The sequence below is a fragment of the Gymnoscopelus braueri genome (genome assembly GCF_963280865.1).
Source record: "Gymnoscopelus braueri genome assembly, chromosome: 20".
NCBI classification, from domain to species: domain Eukaryota; kingdom Metazoa; phylum Chordata; class Actinopteri; order Myctophiformes; family Myctophidae; genus Gymnoscopelus; species Gymnoscopelus braueri.
This window is the reverse complement of record NC_137622.1, coordinates 21,829,274-21,856,037: the sequence shown is the minus strand read 5'-3', so window position 1 is coordinate 21,856,037 and position 26,764 is coordinate 21,829,274. Positions and strand designations below refer to the sequence as shown.

General features: G+C 41.5%; 1 protein-coding gene across 1 annotated transcript in view; it reads right to left on the bottom strand.

Annotated features, from left to right (window-relative positions):
* pcdh11 (protocadherin 11) overlaps positions 1 to 25,684 on the bottom strand; it is a gene marked incomplete at its 3' end in the record, with an annotated part of 149,468 nt that extends 123,784 nt beyond the window's left edge. Inside the window, exons 1-3 of the mRNA XM_080415739.1 lie at positions 25,545 to 25,684; positions 17,431 to 18,011; positions 8,494 to 11,001 (exon numbers count right to left, since the gene is read on the bottom strand). Of these exons, the coding sequence (XP_080271865.1) occupies positions 8,494 to 11,001; positions 17,431 to 17,970 (3,048 nt within the window). The 5' untranslated portion in view covers positions 17,971 to 18,011; positions 25,545 to 25,684. The remainder of the gene's footprint in view (positions 1 to 8,493; positions 11,002 to 17,430; positions 18,012 to 25,544) is intronic.
* Positions 25,685 to 26,764: the final 1,080 nt, after the last annotated feature.

Here is a 26,764-nt window from a genome sequence, read left to right as displayed (position 1 = left end):
TATTTTCTGTAATCACTGAGGACATGCTTCCCTCCAGGGAAAGAGTTAGCCGTCTCAGTTTTGAAATATGAAGTAACTTTGATAAGCAATTAAACATTTTTCTGTTGCCGATGCTCTGACTCCGATGTATGCCTCAGAAGCCCGTATCAAAATGTGTAAAAATAAAAACATAAAAAAAATAATCACCACACCATTTCAGGGTGGTGGTTGCTGTACAACCATCAATCTCTTTCAGATGTACAAAAGCTTCAGTCCCCGCTTGTGCTCTACACACTGTACAGTACATCATAATAGCAGGGTGCTCATTATCAAATGATCATTATCAGCTCTTGTGGAGGAGATACAGAGAGAAAGTAAGTTGTACTGTTCCAAAAAAAGCAGCCCCTATTCTGATGCTTTCTGTCCGTGTACTTCAAAGGATGGTGTTATTCCAAATTTCCATAACTTTTGACTGTAATCTTTTTCCTAATGAGAGATGTACAGTATATCTAAATCGTTTCATCATTACTCTCCTCTGGATAAGCGCCTTGTTGTTGCGAAAAAGGAATAAAAGAACGGTGGGGGCAGGCAGTTCTTCCTACTATGACTTCAAACATGAGCCAATCAAGGGTGTCCAGAGTCCAGACCAATACACCCACACACAGGTTAAATGGAATTGGCCAGCATTGACCTAGACAGTGCACGACTGCATAACTACAGTAATACACATCATACAAACAGTGGTGGAACAAGTACTCAAAGTACAGTAAAAGTATCAATACTGCAATGTAGAAATAGTTACGAGTAAAAGTCCGGAATTCAAAGTTTTCTTGAGTAAAAGTATAAAAGTATTGGCATCAAAATGTGCTTAAAGTACCAAAAGTAAAAGTACTCATTATGCAGAATGTTCCATTTCAAGTTTTCAAATGTATAAAACTCTTTTGAAAATAGCAGATCGACAAGCTCACAATGCGTCGCGATGCTTGTAGATCGGCTATTTTCAAATGGCCGAAATGTATATAGGGCTGAAGTTACTGTATGTTTTGTAATGATAATCAAAATCTACAAAGTAACCAGTAACTAAAGTTTTCAAATAATTGCAGTGTAGTAAAAGTACAATATTTACCTGGAAATACTCAAGTAAAGTACAAATACCTCAAAATTGTACTTAAAGGACAACTTATTTTTTTTACAACCAAGGTTTATGTTTTAGCTTGTAATTAAAGTAAATAAAAGATGAGTGTAAATTTTTTTTTACTGTTTTCTATAGTTTTAGCAATTTTCGCGATTTTTTTTTTTTACAGTGGGCGGGGGCATTCGGGCAGGTGGCTAAACAATGTATTTTTTTTACACAATAACCCGGCGATTTCTTTATTATTATTTACAGTAGCTCTTCTAGCCCCCAATAACTCACATCTGGCCATCAAAGACCACGGGACCTTTTTTATTGTGTAAAAAAATACATATTTAGCCACCTGCCCGAATGCCCCCGCCCACTGTAAAAAAGATCGTGAAAATTACTAAAACTATAGAAAACAGTAAATGAAAAAAATTGAACACATCTTCTATTTACTTTAATTTCAAGCTAAAACATAAACCTTGGTTGTAAAAAAACAAAGTTGTCCTTTAAGTACAATACTTGAGTACATGTACTTAGTTACTTTCCACCACTGCATACAAATTATTGTCCAGTAAGACTACACATTGTATAATCTAGCTCTTTGGTGGTCACAACAAGCTCACAGAGCAAGGAATTTAATTTAATCCAGCCTTAAATTTAATTTAAGGCTGGATATTGACATACGTTTTTGCCTTGATGAATAAGAAGAGTCGTGGAAATGTGCAATACAATGCAAAAGACTTTAATAAATTTCAGAAGCACACACATACATAAACAAAACATTTACAGTTTTCTCCACACACTGGCAAATCAAAGTCAATTACAAAGATCATGTAAGGTGCATATTGTACTTCACATTGAATAAAAGTGAGGTTCTCTGTCTCCCTTACATGGATAAAAGCTCTCCCCATGTATGTTTTTTTTTCTTTTCCCCAAGGATCAGGCAAGTCTAATCATTACACAGTGCTATGATGCTATGTATAGTTCATACTGTGGCTCCTAGCAGTAGTGAATACATTGGATACCATAATTACATGAATATACCTCCTCCAGTCGAAACGCCTGGATGTCTAGGAGCTAATATACATAGAATTAGAAGCTTTAAATCGGACATCTTCAAAATCATGTCATGTTTTAACAAGAACATTAAGGAAAATGAAATAAAAAAAAGGCTGCTAGTGCTGTCCATTTGTACAACGCCAACCAACTAATAGTTATGTCCGTTTTAATGGATCTAATTCTACAGTTATATGTATGTACTGTATTGTACCATTTAGGTGTTACCTACCAAAGCAGTCTTTACTTTACCAATTAACATGAATATTGAACAACGATGCCACTAACCCATTGCGCCAGTCACTGGTGTCATATGGTGTGTGTGTGTGTGTGTGTGTGTGTGTGTGTGTGTGTGTGTGTGTGTGTGTGTGTGTGTGTGTGTGTGTGTGTGTGTGTGTGTGTGTGTGTATGTGTGTGTGTGTGTGTGTGTGTGTGTGTGTGTGTCCGTATGACCCCAAGCCCTAAAGAATTGCAAGTGCACCCTCAGTGTGTTTTCTGTCTAATGTTTTAAATCAAAGCCTGGATTACCTCCACGTTTTGCTGTTCAATGGACTTTTCATCGCAACATTTCATACATTTAAATAATGTATTGTCGCAAATAAATGCAAGTAAATAAAAGTGATTTTTGCTTAAGCCCACCAAGTCATATTACGACTGCCTGAGGATTGTAATTTTCTACATCTGGAAATATCTTAAATACTAATGTATCTCACAGGTTAAATCGGATGTGACTAAGGAGTTGAATGCCGCCCACAAAAGGCTAAGCTTAATGCTCATCAATTCTGCCCTACATAAACAGCTTTTGATTATGTCCCAATCCCAAGCAAGTCCCTTGTGATTGTGGCTTAGCTTAAAATACTAAACTTCCCCCATCATTTGTCTAAATGTAATAACACTGTGGTGACCAGTAGCACAGTTGTAAAGCTCTACGTTGTTGTGGGGCCATGCATATTACTGTTAACATTAGCCACACACTACGAACAATGCTACCAGTGGCACTGAAAGTGGGATAAAAAGAGGCAATAGCTGACAGAAAAGTTACACTGTGATTGGGCTCAATTGTGGCATATTGTTGGTAGACTTTGCAGCATCAAAACATCACCATAGTTCCAAAAGCAAGCCCAGAAAGAGCAACTTCCAATGATACAAAAACAGAACATTAGAAAATAAAATGGCCTATCTGGCAGTTTTGAAAACAATATAAAATAAAAGATAAAAAATAAAAATAAGAGTCAATAAATATAAACACCATGAACTCTGTAATAGATAGATATACATACATACATATAAACATACATTACAGATCCTCGGACTGTACTTGTCACAATTTTTTTGTTTTTTTTTATACACAGTGGGAGGTGGAGTGAGGGATGTTTGGAGGAGGGTTTCATCGTATCATCCTCAGTGACATAGCTATGTAATAGCATAGGATTTCATAAAGCAATTCAAACCCCAACACACTCTCACATGAAGAGCTTTGTCATACGTTTCAGGCAGGCAACGTGATGTAACTCATCTCTGTCTGTGATTTTTCACCCACCCTCCAAGTTCACCTTTTCTCCTACTTCAATGTAAAGGTAGGGTTTGAGGCTGTTGAGACAGTAAAGTACTTGTTTCACCTCTTAGGTTCTTGCTTTCATTCCTTCTTCTTTCTTTCCTCTCTCTCTCTCTCTCTCTCTCTCTCTCTCTCTCTCTCTCTCTCTCTCTCTCTCTCTCTCTCTCTCTCTCTCTCTCTCTCTCTCTCTCTCTCTCACTCTCTCTCTCTAGGTAGTGTGAGCTAGAGATTGATTTTAATCCTGTGGGAGCGGGCTGTACCTGTGCCACAGAGTGTGCCATAGTGTGGTGGTTTCAGTGCCGTCTCCTGAAATATAGAGAGACAGACAGATATAGGGAGATTGTAGTTACAATATCATTGAGCTCTGAGAACTCTAAGCTGTAGCCTTATCAGTGTGTGAGGCTACACTTAACAGTAAATACAAATCTCTGAATAGTAGATAGGGGTGGGGGGAGCATTCTTCAAGGCACAGCTGGCAATTGAGTCATTATCTTGTCAGGTTTCCTTGAAGAATGCTACAGGTGTAACACGTTTGTGGATTTTTCCTGTACTTATCAGAGCATGTAATTTGGTCGAATTAGTGTTTGTCTCCCACCACACTAGTGCAGCACTCTTCATTTCCCCTCAGAAAACCGTTTGAGTCAATTTAGGCCCACACATTGGGACCCTTGCCAGTGGCTCCTCTGATAGGTACAGATTTGACATTTGGCTGTCCTTCCGGAACTTTAGAGACACAACCGCCAATGTCTGATTCAAGTAATATCTTGATCCAACAAAAATACTTATGGTAGCAAGGCATGGTGATTACAGATACGATGACTTTGTAATAAATAAGTAATGAATGAGAATGAATAAATAAATACATTAAAAAAAAATGATGTCACAATCAGCCACTACCATTCGGACACTGGCATCCAATTTCATTTTACTATCATAGTTAAGCCTTTTAACAAGATGGTCTCTTCCCCTGCTGGGCTATGGTCATCACCATGAGTCACAGTAAGCAGCTTCACCATCCCACCATGGGTGGCTAGGGTGAAAGGCCCATCCCTCACCCTCATAAATAAATGGATATTACAGAGAGATTTAGTTTTCTGCCCGACTCCTTGTCCAAGACATTTGTCTTATATTATTTTAAAGGAAGGTAACATGAATCATTATGTAAAACGAAATAAAATAATAATTCAGCCCGGCCTACACGAGTGCATTATAGAGAGCATAATGTATGTACTGTACATAGTATGCTAATGGACTCTCTCCTGAACACTACGAAGCGCGAGGTCAGCTTGGCGATCGAGCGATGACCGCGTGCACCGTGGCCCCCGGAAATGTAGGCCAAGCAAAAAGAGTTTACTGGCCTTTTATACGGTACATATATCCTGCATATTCATGTAGATGCCCGACATCATTCAAGCAAGGCGGCATGTGCATTTGATCTGCTTTCACTAAACCGCATGCCCTGACAAGGATTCCTCATCACTGCAGGGAGATTTGACCTCCAGTATCGCTGTGGCGGGGTTGGGGGGGGGGGTGGTGGAGCGGGGTAAGATAAAAGAAAACGATGAGATGAGTAAAAACAGAGCGGAGGGGAGGAGGGGACTGCGGGGAGGGGGGGTTGAGGTTACAAATTGTGTTCTCGCTGTATAATGGGGCCATATGGTGGTGCAAATATGTGGTCTCTGAAGTATTTTGACAAGCTTTCCTCTTTAGCGGCTACATTTGTAAAGTCTCTACAAACATTTGCGGCGACCTTCATTATCAAGCACATCTCCTTCTGCGTGCCGCCACGTTGATTATTATTCCATGGGTGGGCTTAGTCTTATCTGTCCTTTTTTTGTTGTTGGGGGCACTAAACCACCGTCTGTCACTTTCATGAGCAACGAGGAATACATGACAATTTTCCTGTGATTTGTGCTTTTTACTTGCTAGTATTACAAATTCAGGCTGGCTGCCACCAGCAGAATATTCAGTACGTGGCTTTTGTTAAAACGGACACATTTCAACTTGAATCTGAGACATATTCCAAAAAACCTCTCCTTAGATTGAATCAATGAGAGGTATTTTGATGAGGGTGCTGCTCTTTTAAGTGTTCCTCTTGTGAAAATAGATTTAGTCCAAAAGAAGCACAGAGATGGGATCAAATGAGGAATTCTAGCAGGGCCACAGCAGAAAGGGCAGGAGGTCAGATGTTGTCTCATTCCTGAAGAATCCACCCACAGATAGCACATTGTATTTCTGATTATCTTAAAGGACGGCTGACTTTTTTCTAGTTTCTTATCGGCCTCATTTGAAACCTAATTACAGTGATTTTAATCATATTGTATTACGAGTGATTAACCCTTTAGTGCATTTAATTAACCTTTGCAGCTGTAGATTATCATCAGGCAAGACTTCACGTGATTTCTTTTTTCCCCTTCTTTTTTTTAACATTAAATAAGCATACTTAAAACTGGTGGGAAATCTAATGTCTAAAGAGAGAGGCATCACTTGTCATTTGCTTAAGGGGACAGAGGAATTTAAATGTACTATCTGTTTAACATCATTGAGGTTATGGCCTGTGGAAGGAAGCAATGAGGACTGATTTATCTTGATAATTTTCAAATGCAGCAAAGATTTATGCCCAAACCTAACAATATTATATCCAGACATTGAATTTGTCCTCTGTTAAGGAAACTAATCTAGGACGCAAACAAACGCACCTAGACTTAATTTAGATACTTAATCATATATTCATCCATGCTTGAAATATTTCCATCAAAGGATTCCCTTCTCAGCGGCAACACAAGTGCAAATCAATTTAAATCCACCATTCATCAAATTCATACAGGAGGATAAAACTGGAAAACACTGATTGAATATTTCTGCATATTTCAGACCCACAACCAGTCACAACCAGTAAGAGAGGAAAGTCATTCTGACAACTTGACAGTGAGAAGTATAAAAATATTCTTAATTTAATGTACCTTAGTACGTAGGGCATGTAGTAGGCTTATGTATAATGTGGCATGGCAGGGCATGTCTCTTAACTGGGGTTTTAAAAAAAGACGGTTGAAGCAAATGACTATCAGCTCTGTGTGGGTGTCTCCATGAATTATCTCGACCGTAACACTGCACTGGATAACTAGTCATTTACAATATGTACAAAAAAAGGATTCTAACAGTTACAAGATGTCACAGAAAAGGATATATTGGGAGAAAGAAAAAATAGTAGACAAATAAATTTAAATTGTGTGCAATGCGATACCAGACAGAAACCGAATCAAGTACCCTATCAAACTAAATCAATTATTGATGGAATATGATTAAATTGAGCCAGAATCGAATGAATGGCAGATGTGATAATTATGATCAAAACAATGACAAATATAGAGGCAGAGGCAAACCAGCAACCCAGCAACAATGACCAGAAAGAAATTAAAAAGCAAACCATAGGAAGGAGTCAAACTGGAAACAAATCATAACGCAAACTAGTGAACAGAAGAAAATTAAATAATAAAACAAACTTACATTCTACTCACAGCACCAATATGCCTGACAATGAAGGATTATGGCAATACATATCCATATGTACATTACTCAATAATGCATATCAGGAATAGAGTTATCACACACATAATTATGTTCTCATAACACTGTATCCTCTGTCCTTTATGATCTCATTTCGAAAAATGTACAGGGGGCCGTGTATGTATATGCTACAGCCTTTTCAGCATTAATTGGGCTATTAATGAGAGAGTATTAATGAGTTAAATGTGACGACGGCCCAGTAGGGCTTTTTTTTTACGAACTACTACTCCCTCTGTGTTTAAGTATATTGGTCCCGAGGCTCCATGTCACCTTGATCTTGGTGACCCTCCCTCCCCCCCTCTCTATTCCCATTGCAGTGCTCAGTCTCTTTCCACGGCGCTCTGCTCTGGCTGTCAGAGCTGAGCAAGGCCACCTCTCCTTACCTCTGATTTACATTTATTTCCCTCACCAGGTTTTATTTATTGGGGCACTTCGCATTTGGCACATCTCTTAGGGAGTCATAAGCCCTGGTACTGTACCCTGGCATTCAAATGAGCTTCTCTCCGCAAAACTTCACTGGCAGAGGAGTATGGTGCTTGGGATTTTGAGGACAGAAGCGGCAAAAAGTAGGATTATTCCTATCGAGTCTGTTTTAGCACATCTAGAGCCATTCTTTTCAGGGGTGTACTATTACTTTTTTGTTTTTGCCTAAATGAACACTTGATGAAGTGAGTGGTCCATCTCGCCTTGTCAGTCTAGCTGCCATTTTATTTCTACCTGACAGCCAGGCTTGTTTAAACATGTTAGTCAAAAAGATTAGCACACAGGTCTGCCCCTGCATGAACTCAAACACAGCTGTGCAGGGTTCAATTAGCTTCATGGATAACTCTCCCAGTCTCCCTATAGCTCTGTCACTAGCCATACTGTTCTCAAGGCTAGCTACTGTACTATAATTACACTACTGCCATTGCTCTCAACTTTTGAAAGGAACTTTAACAAAAACAAGGTTATGCAATTACAGAGTGGTTATAAAGGACCGTATGCCCGAAGGATTTGTTGGATTCATTTCAAGAGAAATTAGGGTTTAGTCAGAACTGGGACTATATGTTCAGTATTCTGCACAGATGACATTCATGTAGACATGGTGGTCTGTGTGGTGGAGTCCCCCGGCTCCATGCTGCCACCCTCCCCCCTTCACTTCACCTACCATGGGACAGCGGGGGGAGTGTGAGTGGGGACTGGTGTGGGTGGGTTTAAAAAGGAAGTCATGAATTACCTGTCGGGTGGTGATTTGCCCCGCGGTCTTGAATCCCCCCTGACAGCTGCACTCTGAGACACTGTATGGGTCGGAGCTAGTCGAGGAGCACTTGGAGAGCGAGTCACAGCCCACCACGAACGTGTTGTCCAAGGGGAGCTCCTGGATCACGTGGTGTTTCTTTGGGGCCACCGGAGTCTCCGGCTTGATTTGAAAGGTGGGCTGAGGGGACGCAGACTTGTAATGCTTGGCTAAATCTGGGCTGTCAGGTTTGAAGGTGGTGGGCGTCGTGGCCCAATTGTATTTCCCCATGGTCTGATCCTCCAGCTCAACGGGGAGGTCCAATGTGCCATTAATGTGTTCATGGCTGGGGTCGTCAGGCTTGGAATCGTCAATGGTCACAAAGTTCAGGAGGAGACTCTTAGGGGACCGCTTCTTCTTCTTCTTCTTCTTCTTAATCTGACGGTTCTCTTGGTTGGGCGACACCCACTCGCCGCTCTGCTTGCCCTTTTGCACCACTTTATGCCTTGGCGTCTGGCGGCAACGTACCAAGGCTGTAACAAATATCACTAATATGACAGTCATGGTGCCTGCTATGATAGCTATGACAACAATCACATATCCGCTGGTTTGCGGTGTGACCTCGCTGTCCCCTATATTACGGTCCAAAGGCACCTCCATGCTCTTCCGCAACTGCTCTTGGATGAAGGTGGCATTTGAAACAGTGTCATTTACAAATAGGTGAATGAGTGTGATGCTGTGCAATGACTCGGGCTGGCCTAGATCTTTGACCTTGATTACCAGCCTATGCAGACCCTGATCGGCTGTCACTATCTTCTCCTGCAGTGTTATGTTACCAGTCGTTTTGTCTATTGAAAAGAGACCTCTAGGAGATACCCTCGAGGTGATGATAATGCTGCTGATGATGCTATACTGCAGCTCGGCATTCATACCTGTGTCATTGTCAATGGCAAACACCCTCGTGACCACGGCACCGGGGGCGGTGGTGGACTGCACGAGGTCGTAGGAGTAGTTTGACGAAGGGATGACGAACACGGGGCGATTGTCATTCACGTCGACCACATTGATGGTGACCTTGGCATAGGAAGTGCTGGGAGGCTGCCCTCCATCAAGCGCTTTCACCATAAATGTGTAGGAGCTTTGCTGCTCCCTGTCAAAGGTGATATTGGGCCTGATAACACCAGTCTGGGGGTCGATGATGAAGGTATCTTTACCATTCAAAATGGACAAGGTTATAATGGAATTATCCCCCGCATCTGCGTCTGTCACTGTGATTAAGCCCACAGTTCCGTAGAGAGGCAGGTTCTCAGGCACATAGAAGTTGTACTCGGGGTGTGTGAAAGCCGGGCTGTTGTCATTAAGGTCCTGGACGATTAGCCTGACAGTGACATTGCTCTGCAGGGACGTGGAGCCATTGTCCCTCGCTATGACAGTGAATGAGTACCTCTCCTGTTTCTCCCTGTCCAGCCGTTTGCCAACTGAGAGGATTCCAGACCGTCTGTCTATGTTGAACCCATCAGGTACGTCAGGGCCAAGAGTATAAATAATCTCAGCATTATGTCCGCTGTCTGCGTCAGTGGCGCTGATTTTTATCAGCTGTGTAGAGGGGTCATTGTTCTCAGGAATGGAGAGCTGGATCTCTGGCTGGGGAAAGATGGGTGCGTTGTCATTCTCATCCTTGATTTTAATTAAAAGCATGGCCGAAGTGTTGAGTGGAGGTGTCCCCCTGTCCGAGGCTACTATCTTAATTGCATATTCCCTGGTAGTCTCAAAATCAAGAGGAGCTGCCGTCTCCAATAAGAATTGGTCATTAAAGACTGGCTTCAAACGAAAGGGAACATCATGGTCAGTGTAACAAGCTACTTTGCCGAACAGATCAGCATCCTTATCTGTGACTGTAATTAGGGCTATTTTGGTGTTGAGAGGCGCATTCTCAGACAGGAGAACAGTCCCATTAACCAGGTTGATTATGTAGCGAGTGTCTATGGATGGCACATTGTCATTAACATCTGTTACATTAACAATCACTGTGGCTCTGGAGGGGGTGGAGCTGCCATCACTAGCCAGGACAATGAGCTTATGAACTGGTGTCACCTCCCTGTCTAGCGGTTGCTTGACGGTAATCAGTCCCGTGGAGCCGTCGATGGCAAAATGGCGTTTGGTTGAGGCAGAGATCTGGTTGCTGAAGGCAAAGTGTATCTGAGCGTTGGAGCCCAGGTCGGCATCTGAGGCATGGAGTTGGGCAACCGACGTCCCCGTAGGTGCATTCTCGGGCACGCTGACCTCCAGCTCCGTGTCCTTGAAGACGGGTCGATTGTCGTTGACGTCAGAGATGGTGACCTGGAGAATGGCAGTGCTGGACTTGGGCGGGTTACCCCCGTCCTCCACCTTGATCTTCATTACAAAAGTATCTTTCTGCTCGCGGTCCAGATTCTGCTGTACGATGAGCTGGGGCCACTTGTCTCCCTCAGGAGTCTCGATGATGTCCAGGCCAAACTCACTAACACTCTGCAAAGACAAAACAAAACAAAACAGTAAGGGCACACTTTATTGTCGTTACATGAAACATTTATCATATGATGTCACATGACTTTTATAACACAAATTGATATATACATATACATAATAAATCAAACATAACTCAACTAGAACAATACAGAGCAAATTACTAGACCCCTATCATACTGTAACATGAATGCAGTGCTGTTAGTAAGGATGATGCGTTTTTATGGGAATGCTGAGGAGGTTGTTTATGTAGCGTCAAGGTATCACACTAACATAACCGCATGCCGTGGAAAAAGCTATTGTTTGTTTTAGAGGATCAATGTTTGTTCAGCATGCATGTGAAAACCTTAGGGTGAAAGTTCTTCAATAGCCTTATGAAGTTGAAAAAGCTCCTAACGATGTTTATTTTTGGGATAAAACCTGCAATCCCCTTCTCAAGGAAAGGTTTATGTCAATGTTGGATTTAGAGAAAAACAACAAATAGTCCCAGCTTGTTCTAAATGAGGCTGCCACTGCTCTATCGTATTCCAGCTCTAGGGATGCAAGGAACACATTTTTCAACAACAGTCCTGGGTTACTCATCACGTTGTTTTCAATGGTTCATGCACAGCATACATGTTTATAAATTGTACAGTAGGTAGGCTAATAGACTTTTTTCCCCCTCAGCTATTCAGTGTGTGAATTGTTGCCACCAATGATGAAACACAGCATGTGTGAACCACAGGAACCCTTGCGTCCCTATTCTATGGTTAATATTCGGGGGGAAATAGCAGATCTACAAGCTCACAATGCATAGTGTTGCAACGCATTGTGATTTGGTGTGGAGGTAAACAAGGAGGGGGCCTAGTATAGAGCCATAGGGGCCTCTGGTCAACTAAGTATATATAGTTTTAAAACTAGATTTTAGAAAACTAAGTAACCGACCACTTCAATGAGCTACTCTCATCCTTCTACTTGAAAGGGAGTAATTTAGCTCCGTAGTTCACTTATTGCAATCCATCTGCCTTAACTAAAATGAGATTTCATTCCCCCCTCTCCTGTGTCTATGCTGGAATTGAGGAGATAGAAGCCACGACATTTCAAAGTTTGTGATGCAAGAGACATTTTCAAAGACAGCCTTAAATGCACTGTGAGGCTGGACCACAGATTAAAGATTGTGAGTTACAAAATAATAATAATAATTGCACATTAAGAAAAGGCTTTTCATCCTAGAAGCACTAACTCCAGGCAAAAGTGAAGCCTGAGGAGAAATGAAAACAAATGCATATGTAATCCCCATGAGAAACTGGCACTTACTGTTCCCAGTAATTGCCTTTCCCCTTAAAAACTAGCACTTTTATGATTTCAGATGCAGTATGTGGTAGGGATCCATCGATTCTTCCAAATTAGAGAGAAAGGAGTGAGAACGAAATGTAGAATGGGGGGGTGGGGGGGGTGTAGTGTGAGTGTGTGTGTGTGTGTGTGTGAGAGAGAGAGAGAGGGGGGTGTGTGAGAGAGAGAGAGAGAGAGAGAGAAGGGGAAGGAAATAAGAAGATCAAGCCCATGAATGAGCTGCATGCACATTATGAAACAAAGAAGCCCTTTGAAGCTCTTTCAGTCAGAAGCAGTTTCATGCTAAAACAAGAAAAAGCATCCTCTTTAAAGAGATAAGCTTCATGCTGCACATAATGTTGTAGGAGATTACTCTGTCTAGGCACAGCTATCAAATGAGATTAAGATACCGTACATACATTCGCACTGTGCGAGGAGGGGAAGAGAAGGAACATTTGGACCAAATTGCATGCACAAGTCTCTCCAGTAGGTTTTAAAAATCAGCATCGTTCTGGTGCCGATATACTGTTGTAGCAGACAGAAGGAAATGTGCGGCGGCAGCATGTAAATCATTGTGTACTCTCGAAAATTGCTTGCCGGGGGAATGTTGTCACTATGTTAGTGATTGACAGAACTACTTAATGCAGCCAACGCTGCTGGATTGATCATTCAAAGGTTATTTTGTGATCTTTCTGGCAAGAGGGAAATGGTGAAAGGATAACCAGGCAAGACATATGGATATATGAGGAGACGCAGATATGTCTTATGGACAAATTGTGCAGTGTGCATGCATGTGTCACCATGCATGCATTCCTTCTATATTCCTACAGCAGATTGCTGATAATATGAGAATAAATAAAACCATAACTGCACTTTGACCTTTATTTTTTCCCCTCTGTTCTATTTATTCTATTCTTTATTTCTCTTTAAATATTTTTCCATGCCTTATGTAAAGCATTTTGAATAGCATTTGCATATGATATGTGCTATACAAATAAACTTCCCTTGCCTTGCCTAGATCCTACACAACAATGTCAGTATAATATCGGTAACCACAATTGTACAGGTCATTGTATGTCATGTAGGTCATGGATAAGGCCATTGTATTGGCACATACAATATTAGTACAGTACATGAACACTGTTGATAGCGATATGTCAAGGCAGGCCAATGTGCCAAAGGCAATGCTGCATGGTGATTTATGAGACGGCAGTTCTGCTATGGTTTTGTCTTTGGTTTCACATAATTTTACAACTGAAGAGACTGCAGTCTGCGCATTTCAATACGCTTCATAGACCTATCTCTCGGTCTGTGCATCCTCTTGAACGCAGAATTAGCTGTTGGGTTATGATAAGACAAACCACTCTGCTAAATGCCTACAATTACAATCACAATTTAGGCATTTAGCAGACGATCTTATCCAGAGCGAGGTCAGAGTAAATGGCACAAACCCTAATCAACAAACTTGGCTGTTCTAGGCCTGGCTAAGGCACGGGCAAAAGACAGTATGAATGACTCAATGGTAACGCCTAAGGCTCAGTGAGGCTCATCTCCCTAAATGGCTATGTGTGCACATCTTAAAGGCCCTGATATACTTTTGTTGTGCGTGCACCGATCTACAACGCATTGTGGCATGTTGTGAGCTTGTAGATCGGATTTTTTTTGTGCATGACACCAGCACGCAACTAAGTATAAATCCGGGTCAACATGGTTGATTCTTTTGCCTCACTTGTGCGCAACCTCCTGAACTTCGATTATACAGTTTTGATTCCACACTACAAGGCCATAGGCTTTCATATCGATCAGACAGGGGAATCAGTGCCGTACATATATTTGGAATGAGTGCAGCACACGATCAAATCAAAGTTGGCCAATTTAAATGAAAATGACTGGGGGCTGCTGACAAAGGGAAAGGGGGCTAACGATGAAGGAAGGATGAATTTGAATCCCTTTCTGCAGACATTCTGACTGCGCTAGATTATCTGTGGATGCATCTTTCAGTCAAGTTGATGACCTTATTAAAACTCAGAGGAGACTGAGATTGGGCTGTGAATATATCAGGGAGACTCTAGTCACGGTGATGCCCATGGATGGGGCCAACTGGGGAGGGCTATTCATCACGAGCTATAGCACCTCTTTATAATGCTGATAGAAACTCTCTCTGTCCCTCTGTCCCTCTCTCCCTCCCTCCCTCTTTCATCCCTCCCTCTCTCTCATTTCTCCCTCTTACGTTTCCCCTATCCCTCTTTTACTCTTGCCCCTGGCCATGATCTGATGCATATAATTAATACAAAGGACGCAGGGTATTGTTTGTTTCCTTTTGTCAACAGCTCATAGAGGATAATTACTCAAAATTACATTAAAATGAAAACTGGAAATCCTTGACAGCAAGGTGTGTGCCTGAAAGTCGGCCCATTCAGCCTACATAGCACTCCACTGCATCTATCTATAAAAATATAGGATCCCAATGTTGGCTATTAGCAGAGGTTGCACAAATGCCTTTCGTATCAAATCATGCATGGCTCGCAATGGAATAGAAATGAAATTACTGTTGTGCACACTTGAAAAACTATTAACCAAAGAATCCACTCCAGCAACTTAAACGCATTTCAGCAAGATAATGGCACAACAAATTCAACACAGTTGCAACGCTAAGAGTACCTGCTCCAAATCCCTGAACCAAAATAAGGTCATCCAGGTTAACCAATTATCATCTCTATTCTGGGGCAAACATTCAGCGGAAATAGCAGATCTACAAGCTCACAATGTGTTCTGTTGCTAAGAGTTGTGAGCTTGTAGATAAGCTATGTTTGGTGAAGAGATTTGATGTAGAGGACCCCGGTCAACTAAGTATATATGGTTTAAATGGTCTGTCATAGAACTTGCAGTGGCAGCATGATTGATCTATACAAGGTGATTCAAACAATCACCTTGAAACTGAAATCCTTTTGGAGATCATTGAAATACAGGTGATAGTTTAGTTTCATAGAGCATGCTGTAAGATGCCGCAAAGTTTTAAATTACCAGAAAGAAGTAGGACGACACCAAAAGCCAAAGAATTGTTTCAAGTCTTTCAATGAGGGCATATGAGTTTCCCTGTGAATACTCAAAGTGATCAAATCTGCTTTCATGGAGGATCCTCCTCCATCCATGCATGGTATTACTTTCTCTGACCTTGACTGTTTCTTAGGACGCCTTTGCTGCAGTTCAGGTGAAGTAACACAGTGCTGCCAATGCTAATGGCAGAATTTCACACAGGCTGCAATTACAAAGCATTATGTGTGCTGCTGGAAAGCAGTGTGGGCTTACTAACCATTGTCCCTTTTTTGCTATGGAAAAGAAAGGACAAACGTGTGCACAAGGCAAAGGGACTATCATGTCTCATTCATCCATTCCTTATGATGGCGGCTAAAGTGGGCTACATGTGGAGCGGGAGGCTGTTTCAGTAAGCATGCCTCACTGTGCCACACAGTGGTAGCTATTCCAGCATCATGTCCTGAACAACACGAGAACATTGGGAGAACTATTATTCTCAGGGAGCCTCGAAGACAAATCTCAGGGGACCATACGAAGATAGTCCAATGGGTGGCTTGGCGCCAGGAGCTATTCTAGGAAAGGCTTGCAAACTCTTCTCACTGTTACACTAAAGTGTAAAAAGTTGCAAATGTCCTGCAGTGCCTCTCCATGTGTTTTAAGTGACCGGCTAGACATGTAAATGACGGGTGATGGAAAAAAAGTGCAGAACTGTAAAACTAGAGTAGGACTGAATCAGGGATACGGAGCCAAATATGCTGTAAAGAGCATTTCGAGCAACATTTCTTTAATAAAATCCTCAGCCTAGGCGAGGGGTTTGAAAAAGCATCGTATTGTGAAAAGGGCAAAGCAAATGATTGCAGATGATCATTGTAATGAGCAGAACATTTGGTTGGTGATTTTCCAGGCATGAACAATTCAGGACATTGCACTGGAGAGGCCTTGGCAGTGGGGAGACTCTTTAAAAATGCAAATTGGTATTCAAGGCAGACACGGTCAGCGGCGATTCTGTTCATTCTAAGCCAGTACTAACTTCATCTGAGGCTCCGAGATTGACTTGTGATTTACTGCTCGCAGCCTGGTTTAAGAAATAAAACTCACATAATATATTCAGAAACAACCTTTTAGATACCTCCCAGCGTAAACGTTTGCTCCAAATGCCCAGTAACCTTTCTCTATTTATTATATTTAGGGGTTCCTCTGAAGTACTCACATCTCTCTATTAAATTACACTCCATTTATATAAAGGCTCATCATCTACAATATTCATCGAGCCAGCCAGAATTGAGTGTTGTCTAGACTGTAAATGAAGAACGCATGATATTATCCTACTTTTCTGGTTTTAGGGCTGACTTCATTAGGAAAAATAGAATATAGCACTGTAGTTTAATAGGGCATCAATTAGATGATGAATAAAAGTGTTCCTAGTTCTGCATGAGACACCGATTAGCATAATACACTGCATTCCTCCTTTCTAGCTTTAATCTACTATGTTCGCCACATCTAACCTGTTGCCCGGAAATTGGATGTAGTCGCTGTGTCTGCAGTTTCCTTCGGACTGCTCTCCTGTTATTCGTTACACTACATGGCAAAACTTACCCTTCTTTATGGCCTACTCTGATAATGAAATAAAGCATATGGAAATCTTAATGGCTCGCATAAAACATGGAACATGAAGTATACTGGCTTATGAAATAAAAATGGTCATATTTTCTAAAACGTGTCACCAACAGCAGATTTGCCCAATCCCTCTTGTACTGTAGACATAGTACTGTAGATATAGGAGGTCATTGAACAGATTTTAAAAAGATGAGAAACTATGTGAAGCTGGGAGGGGTCTAACTTTTAATCAGATGTCATGCAAGGTACTCATTGAAAACTAAAATGAAATGGGCGTGAGACAATAGTGGCGTAATCGCTTACCAGTGGTCTTTTCACTTAATGAGGCTATCACTTAAACTTACTATATGTGTAGGCCATTCCGTCATGCATAGAAATCCTCAAGAGAATAAATAGATATTTCGCCCTCACATTCTCATTTAAAGAAGTTGTTTCATGTGTCAAAGCAAGAAAAACAGTGATCCTCACCTTGACCAGTTCATAATGCTGGATGCCATTGATCCCTACATCTGGGTCAAATGCTGAGGGCACAGGGTAGCGGGTGTTGATGGCTGTGTTCTCGGGGATCGAGATGTTGATGACAGTGGACTGGAACAGGGGTGCATTATCATTGATGTCCTCGATCAGGAATCGGATCTTGACCAATCTGAAGATTTCATCGGGCAGCACAGCCACCTCTATCTCGTAGTAGCAGCGCTTCTCCGCGAACACTCCCGAGCACAGCTTCTCGCGGTCAATGCGGTGATTGGTGGTGAAGATCTCCCCTGTGTTCGCCTCCACCCGCACCAAAGGCACGTCACCCGTCTTGTACACGGGCTTGAACTGCAGTGGCGAGGACAGTCTGACGGCAGGGTCCAGGTTGAGGTCCAGATCCTTGCGCAGGTTCCCGATGCGGACATTCTCCGGCTGTTCCTCCTTCACTGTGTAGTCCCTCTCCTGGGCCTGGCATAGCAAGACCAGACAGGTGAGCAAGGCCACCAACACCTGAGCCTGACTTACTAAGTCCATAATCAAGAACGGGTGGGAGCTTCAATTCTATGGCAGCAATTCTGTATCAACAGAGAGATAGACAGAGAGAGAGAGACAGACAGAGAGAGGGGGAGAGAGAGAGAGAGGGAGGAAGGGGTGGCAATGTCAATACACAGAATTACATGGCAAGGCATTCATACGTTCTATTGTAATTAGTAATTCCCTAATGGAGAGTTGTGAACTTGACCTTTTCATCCTAACTAGCTCTGAGCCCACATCCTTCCCATGCCTTTGAGAGCAAATTAACGGCAGTTTTACACAATTAACCTTTGATGACATCCATTGAGCAAGCAGACACGTAAAAGGTTAGTAGTTCACATATTCCATCAATCTATTCTATAGTGGTAAATGAACCATTTCATATTGGCGTTGAAACATACTGTATGTGGGTGGTTGCGTTCATCGTCGCGTTGAAATTGCCACGACAACAAAAACTCGCTCCAAGGTGCGCTTTGAAACTGGGTTCAAATTGGAACTTACAAATCACCTTTGTGATCCAGACATATATTTTTCAGCGTTTTGAACAAGTGACAACCTATTGTGTACTGCAAGAGGGTAAGGGGAGAAATAACTCTAACTCTGTTTATCCACCAGTGAGTAATGATGGTGCTGGAATGTCTCCACAAAGTGCAGCTCACGTAAAAATTTCAGTTGAAATGGAGGGAGCTGAAGCAATCCACACAGGCACTAATGTTTCTTACGATGCACACACACACACACACACACACACACACACACACACACACACGCACACGCACACACGCACACGCACACGCACACGCACACGCACACACTGCAATTGACAGCAACTATTAATGGTGTGCCTCGTTTACCCTGAATGTAAACAAATTGAGCGCTCAAATATTTTCATGAGCATCGTGTGTAAACACACACAGTTTGATCAGAACTGTTCTGACAACTTTATGTGGAAGGAGAAAACGTTATGAAATCCTTTACTGCCATCCGTCACACAAGTCACACGTTACATCATCATAACTTCACAACAATACTGACAACATCAGCACACAGTTTACTGAGTGATCCCTCTGATGAAACCCAAAGCGGAACAAAAGAAATGCCGATGGGTTCAGTACCATCTGACATTATTCATTAATCAGGGTTTTCGTGTTGGATGCCAGTTTGCTTGATGCTATAGTTCCCCAAAATATTCAACTGCTTTATATGCAGAAAAGGCTTGCTCAAGGGCATAATCCACAGTTGCCAAACCCCAAGTAGGTCATTGAGAGAGAATTAGGAATGGCTTAATAGAAGGCAAGGCCTTCCCTGCTGTTTTAATACTAGCACAAACTGCTGACTGTTGTCACTTAGTTGGTTAATTAGGAAGCTTGGTAGTTTACCATTTCATCAGTTACCTCGTTAGTTCATTTGTCAAATTGTCAGTGTGCGTTTGTCGGTTAATCCATCATAACACAACCTTTATATTTTACATCACACACACCAAAATACAGTATATACTGTATATGTACCACTAATGCCCAGGTGATCATTTGCTTTCCACATACCCATAGCCTGATTTTGTCAGAAAGAAAATGTTTTTTCTTCAACACGGCAGCATGTGTTTAACAGGCAGAGATCCTTATGCAATGAGGTCAGTTCAGTGGCAGTTTTGCTTGATTGGTCAGCTACTGTCATATCAGCCCTTGAGGTTATCAGTTATCAACCCGAGGGGTTATCAGACAACATTCTTCCTTTTTTCACTCCTCTCACCCAGGACAAATATAGGGTGCAAGAAGTATGTCTTGTTGTAGGCCAACACAGTAACCATGGGTTTCCATCACACATTTCCAATAGATAAATAAATAAAATAAGCTCTGATGCAAACAATGACTTGATGATGTTGACATGTTTTGTTGATAACACCACAAACCGAAACTACTTATATGATTTTTGAACCACAAATACAGTTTTTTTTTTTTTTTACATAACGTACATACATAAAATTCACAGCTGAGTATTAAAGGCTGCAATTTCTGTTGTACAACAAAACATGAAACTCTCTTAGGTTTGTGTTAAATGCAGATCTTATGTTATGCATACATCGAAAACACTATGGTAAAAGAAAACAAAAAAACAACAACATTGGAAATCTGGAAAAGAAACCCTTTGCGTATCACACACACACACACACACACACACACACACACACACACACACACACACACACACACACACACTACACTATATATATATATATATATATATATATATATATATATATATATATATATATATATATATATATATATATATCACATACCCAGCCTTCATTTGTCCTGGGTGAGAGGGTGATGCAAGGACTGAGAGGCTGATGCTTGCACTGATTTTTCAATGTGAGCGACCTTGCTGCTGCAGGGACTCACCATGTCAAACATGGAAGAATCCTTGCCACCAAACACAGTTGCTGCGGTGATGTCCTAGAATTTCCAGCTGAGGGGACGCTGGAGTTATCACAAAAGAAGCCAAAACACAGAGTGGAAAACAGTGACCTTCGATGGTCCACAGAATGGCTGCGAACTGAGGTCCTCAGTGAATAAGACTGCCCATACTGTCTGGAAATTCTAGGGGAACTACTGGAGCAGTTCCTCATTGATAGTAATGTTACTAATAAGTAATATTTATTAAGTTAAAGTGTTGATGTTATTGGTGTCAACCCAAATGCTTTCATTGTCTGTCTGTATCTATCTACCTACCTACCTATCTACCTACCTACGCATGTCGCACGCACACACATTCTACTTGTTATATATTTTTCAGCCAGTCTAGTTATGGAACCAGGTTCTCTCTGATCAGTGAGGCAACAGGGGAAGCATTGTAGCATGACTGTAGTTACTGTACCTTATCCTCTCTTTGCTATGACAAAGTAATGAGTAATGCCACCAATGCAGTGCAATGTTTACTATTTGTAATAATAACTGCCTTCCCATGAGTACAGTATGTGGGCTCAATATATTCAAATACTAATATAGTTTCATTTCTTATATCCCACTGTGTGTTTAGGTCAACCCTTTCAATCCCCCGGAGTGTTTGTTAGTGTTATGGTGTTGCCTGATATACATTGGTTGGTTTGCGTTCATAAAGCAGCCATCATTAAATCAAATGCCTATTTTCTTCATAGTGAGGCAAAAATGTGACATCCATCACACAAATGATGCTCAGCTGGTGCTGATAAAGCAAACATTCATACCCTGAGCAACAAGGGAACCCAAATAGGTATTTAGGAATTACAACATTTCCTACTTTATTAAATGTATATCCATTTAATGCAGTATATGTGAGAATCCGAAAATGTGTCACGTTTAATACTCCACTATAAGGAAGCCTTATGTGGCAAACCAGCTCAAATGGAATTCAGTTAAAAGTAATACATTCATTTTGTTTTGAATCAACAACTGCAAGTCACCCATGTAGATGATGAAGGATTTCTTTTCACAAATCTCTTAAATGGAGTCATATGAGACTCATTATGGGAGAGTTGGACAGAAAAGCATGGCTGACATTGATCAGAGTGAGGGTTACTCAATCCACGCTTGCAGGCGGTGTTGCACTGTCATGTCAAAATATTGATAATACATAGCCATAAGTCACTGTGGCACAGTTAACTTTGAAGTGTGAATCTTTCTGAGAGGACACAGCAATTACTATACCCTGATGAGTGCACAGCAGACCCAAGCCTGAGCTACCACATAATGGAGTTTAGATTACATACTTAAATGGAGTGTGATCCACTGTAGTGAATAAAAGATCAAAGCATGATCTAGATATTCTCTCTCTCTCTCTCTCTCTCTCTCTCTCTCTCTCTCTCTCTCTCTCTCTCTCTCTCTCTCTCTCTCTCTCTCTCTCTCTCTCTCTCTCTCTCTCTCTCTCTCTCTCCCCCTGTCTCTCTCACAAGTAACAAAACAATAATACTTTTCTGTGAGGTGATGGAATGGGAAATGGCACCTTTGCAATCAAAATATAAGATTTGAATGTGAAATGTTTGCCACAAACACAAAGGATAACATTTTCTGCTGATTTCAGTAAATTAGACATTCCACAATGGAAGGGGCATTCCAACACATTTTGGATCAGACTTGTATTAGCCATTCAATGCTTGTCACCTAAGGTGACATATCCTCCCCATAACTGCGAGTTAGCTGCCTTTGCATGGCTTTGAGCTTTATGCAAGTCAGTTGAAACTTGCCAGTGAAGGATAGACAAGGGATAGGAGCATTCAGATTGGAGTGTGTGAGTGTGTGTGGCGGGGGGGGGGGGGGGGGGCGGGGGGTGAGAGTCAGGGAGAAAGGAATCTTAAGTGTCAGTCAGAGGAGCGTCTCCTTTGCTTACATTTCACTAGTCTCCTGAAATGCTATTTTGAGCCCCAGACAGCAGGTTGAATCCAGCAGGCAAACTCGAGCCTCCCTCTTGGGAGACACAGAGTGGAGAGGAGCAGGCTGGCCCTGGATCACTTTGCATGACAATATGATGGACAGTCTGTCCCGCTGTTTTAATCCGCCAAAGGTGGCAGAGAGAAAGGAACACAACGCTATCTACGCCCCCCGAAGAACTCCTCAACTGCAAACTCAAGTAGTTTGGTAGTATGGACCCATGACATTAAAAATACTTCATCCCACCAAAAATTATGATATGAACGCTATTGCATCTATCGCACTTGCCTTTGAATCCAAGACTTTTATGAAAAGTCAGTATGTTTAATGGTTCCTGTCTCATTCTCTTGTAGCTGGTTTAAAGATGGCTGACAGTCTGACAGACAAGGGTTCTTTCTTTTTTTAGCCCACACAGTCAGAGTCATCTCCTGATGCTGTGTGTGAGGATAAAAGTTGTTTTCTTTCGGGGAAACTTCAAGAATTAACGTGTTGCTCAAATTGTACAAGCAGGAAAGAAAACAACTTTCAAAATGATTTTTTCTCTTTTGATTATGTTAATATTAGAAGTATTTTTTCCTGTTTGATTTCAAATATCAGTGACATTTGCATATTGCAGTTTGATCTAAATTTAACAAGGAATGTACAACACATGACACGGCTAGCTTGCATGCAATGTTGCGGGTTTGGCAACACTGTGTGAAATGTAGGCCTGTGGTATTCCAGTTGATGGGCAATTTCAGACTAATTATTGAAAAGGTGCATTGCACAAGGACCAGCAACTGGCACTCACTATACTTATAATTGCATTTGCACCGCAAACGAATCTACGACGTTATGAGTATGGACCTCAAGAGGGCAGTCAACACATGTAAATGTAGTTTTAATGCGAAACATTAAGTGTACTAATTTCTTTATGTTGATGATATCTTGAATCTAATTTGCTGGCATTGAAAACTGATGCCTTTATGAGCTTTTAAAATCCACGTGGACACTGAAAGTGTGAGGAAACGAAGTCCTAATTTAAGGACACCGGATTCTTGCTACGCTCCATATGGTTAATCAAAACAAAAACCACAATAGGCAAATAACTTAAATGTGCAGCCCGATTAAGGATAATTTGTTAAATTTGTTAATATTTTAAAGAAACACTGCCATAATATGCTACTCCTGAGGACATATCTAGAGCAGCAAATACACAGTAGTGTTACAGAAACCTTTGTTTCACCAAATTGAGAAGAAACAGTTATCACTTCATGAAAAATTTGAAAACAGATCATTCAAGTAAGGCTACCTTGATGTGAAAAGAAAGAGAACCATTCTGTCAAAATATAGTATGTAGTAAACAATTTAAAACAAGAATACAAAACTACTTCTTGTATCAGATATTAAGTTACCTTTTCTGTATTATAGGATATAAAGAATCTTTACAACTATCCACAGAATTGTATGTTTGAATTGAACTAAGGAGACCAAACACTAGATTTTTCAACAAAAATTTGACCAATTGAGGCTGAAAAACCACAAGAAGATGAAGCCATGCACGGAGATGTGCAGTGTTTCGACTCTGAACCTACAGGTTGCTGAACTCTTGTTGAATGCATAATTTAAAGATAAAGGCTGAGCTCAGAATCTCCTAATACTGCAACCAATGCTCAACTTCTGTAATTATTCAGAAATCTAATTAATTTTTTTCACAGTCAGTTCATATCAGAGACAGAGGTGCATTCTGAGCCTTAATGTCATTTAGAGGCTACAGCTAATCACTCTGCTTGTAAATTAGGAATGTTCATATTTGTGCAATGCAACTGGTTAATTAGATTAGTCAAGTCAAACTTATTAGCATATCACAGTTTTGTACTTTTTCCCATTAATTCTTAATTTCCCCTTAATTAACAAGCCGTTGTCTAATGCAGGATCCATTCAATTTTACAAGAAATGCAGCCTTCTTCTGATGAGGGTCCTTAAAAACAGTATAGGCTACAATAAATCTGATATTCCAATAAAATATTGGAATATATTGTAAATGAACCCAAAGTGCTTGCCGATATGATATCTAACACAGATTTTCATGAAGGCTGTCTTTTATCAAGTGTTTGGCTATAATAAATCAAACTGGCTTTCCTTAATGTTCAAATGCCATGGATATATCGGATGACTAGTTGCTCCCATAAGTTCTAGTGATCTAGTCCAGTGTTTCTCAAAGTGGATTCCAGAGACTCTCTGGGGTCCTTTAGGGGGGTCTAAATTTACCCTTACAAGTCTGTAACTCTGACAGTGTACAGATGGAACCAAATGGACACGTCAGGGTCCATTTGGTTCCATTTGTATACTGTCAGAGGGAAGACCTTGAAATGTGAAAGTTTTAGAATCACCGACTGATCTAGCTCTGATAGCCGATTAGCCGAACCGCACTGCTGTCCAGCACCACGCAGGTCGGCAGCCTGGACCTGCGCTGAAAAGTCGCCCAAAAAATGTAGGTTAGTTCATTGTCTGGTCTTATTAAATAGGTCTATAGGTTGAGATCGCTGAGTGTTGGCCATAAGTCGTGACCGCCGGTTAACATATTCATCATCATGCGCCATCTAGGCGAGAATAGACTAGCCTAGATCTATTACAGACACATTTACAACAGATTGTTGGAGACGAGTCAGATCAGATGACATATTTGAACCAGCTATTAGACAATACGCAAATTAGGCTACAAGAAGCATCACGGTGTTGCACTTGCAATGTGTGAATTATTCTATTTCTAATAGATTTCTGTTGGCCTTTAAAGCTCGTAAACTATACAATTTGTATAAAATAATTGCCTGACTCGAGCGTGCATGGCCATCTGAGATAATATTCTGTTTCATTTTATACGTCCACCTAGCCCTGGATCAAGACTATCCTAGATTTATTTTTTTATCGAGTCTGACTTTTACTTTCATAGGCTATCTAAGTAAAAGTCAGACTCGATAAAATACATCTATGATAGTCTTGATCCAAGGCTACGGTCCATCCAGATTGCGCTGTTTATTGGCGCTCTCTCCAATGCGCTCAGGTTGGACAGCAAAAGAATGATCTGCATATCAATGTTGTCAAGGCAACACGTTGGGTCATCAATTAGATGGAAACAAACAAACAAACAAACAAACAAACAAAAACACATCACTGCTTATAGCCTACCTTTTCACCTAGAATGGGACGGAAAATTCAATCTCAAGTCCCGTCACGTAGCGGCATCATCACTGATTTATACCAACAACAAAAAAAAGTGCCATGAACGTTGAAGAAGATCGAGGAGAGAGGAGACAGACGATCCTCATTAGGAGCGGCAGTAAAAATGTCATTCAAATGAAGAAAAAAAAGGCGTTTATCCACTACAACATGTGATCCATGTGCTACAATCAGCGGTCCTCGAGTGCAATAGAAGAAATCATGGATGCGACCAACTTTATTTCAAACGATCGAACGGCGTAATTCCTCTTCGAATGCCGGGAGTTCGCAGCAGCAGTGCAATCCTACGGGCGGCGATACGCATTGGTCCAAGAAGCTTGATTTACATGGACTAAAGTAGCCTAACTCTATAGCCTACACACACGCGCATTTAAACTCACCCCTGTTTCATTCTAGGAGTCTTGAAAACCGTTGGGATCAAAGTACACGTGTGCGTTGTTGTTTAGGCTACCGCCTTCGCGATTTGCGTGAAAAACTTCAATCCCAGAAAGCAAGAAAAAAAAAGTGCCGCTGTCGGAGAATTGAAAACTTCAACATAGCCTAATGTCCCTTTTCTCCACTTGTTCTGAAAGGTTCTTCTCGGCTGTGTGCGTGTACGCTCCCTGAAAAGTCATAAACGATAGAAGATGCGGAGAGCGCATCGTTCCCCCCCCGACGGAGTTAACAGTGAGCCTCAGCGCAGCATCACTTACAGGACCAGGATAGGAGGATAGTATAGGCGGTTCACCATATCTGTCTCTACAGCTCTAGATGTCTCAGTAGTATTGTAAGAACTCAGTCTCTCTGTACAGCCCGGCTCTCTCTCTCTCAGTCTCTCTCTCCCTCTCTCTCTCTCAGTCTCTCTCTCCCTCCCTCTCTCTCTCTCCCTCTCTCTCTCTCTCTCTCTCTCTCTCTCTCTCTCTCTCTCTCTCTCCCTCTCTCTCTCTCTTCTCCTCCCTCCCCCTCCCTCTCCCTCTCTCTCTCTCTCTCTCTCTCTCTCTCTCTCCCCCCTCTCTCTCTCTCTCTCTCTCCCCCCCTCTCTCTCTCTCCCTCCCCCTCTCTCTCTCTTTCTCTCTATATCTCTCAGTCCCTCTCTCTCTCTCTCTCTCCTCCTCTCCCCCCCTCTCCCTCCAATTGACATCACCTCGGAAGGAGGAGCCAGCTATAAATTTAAAAGCCCTTGTCTTAAA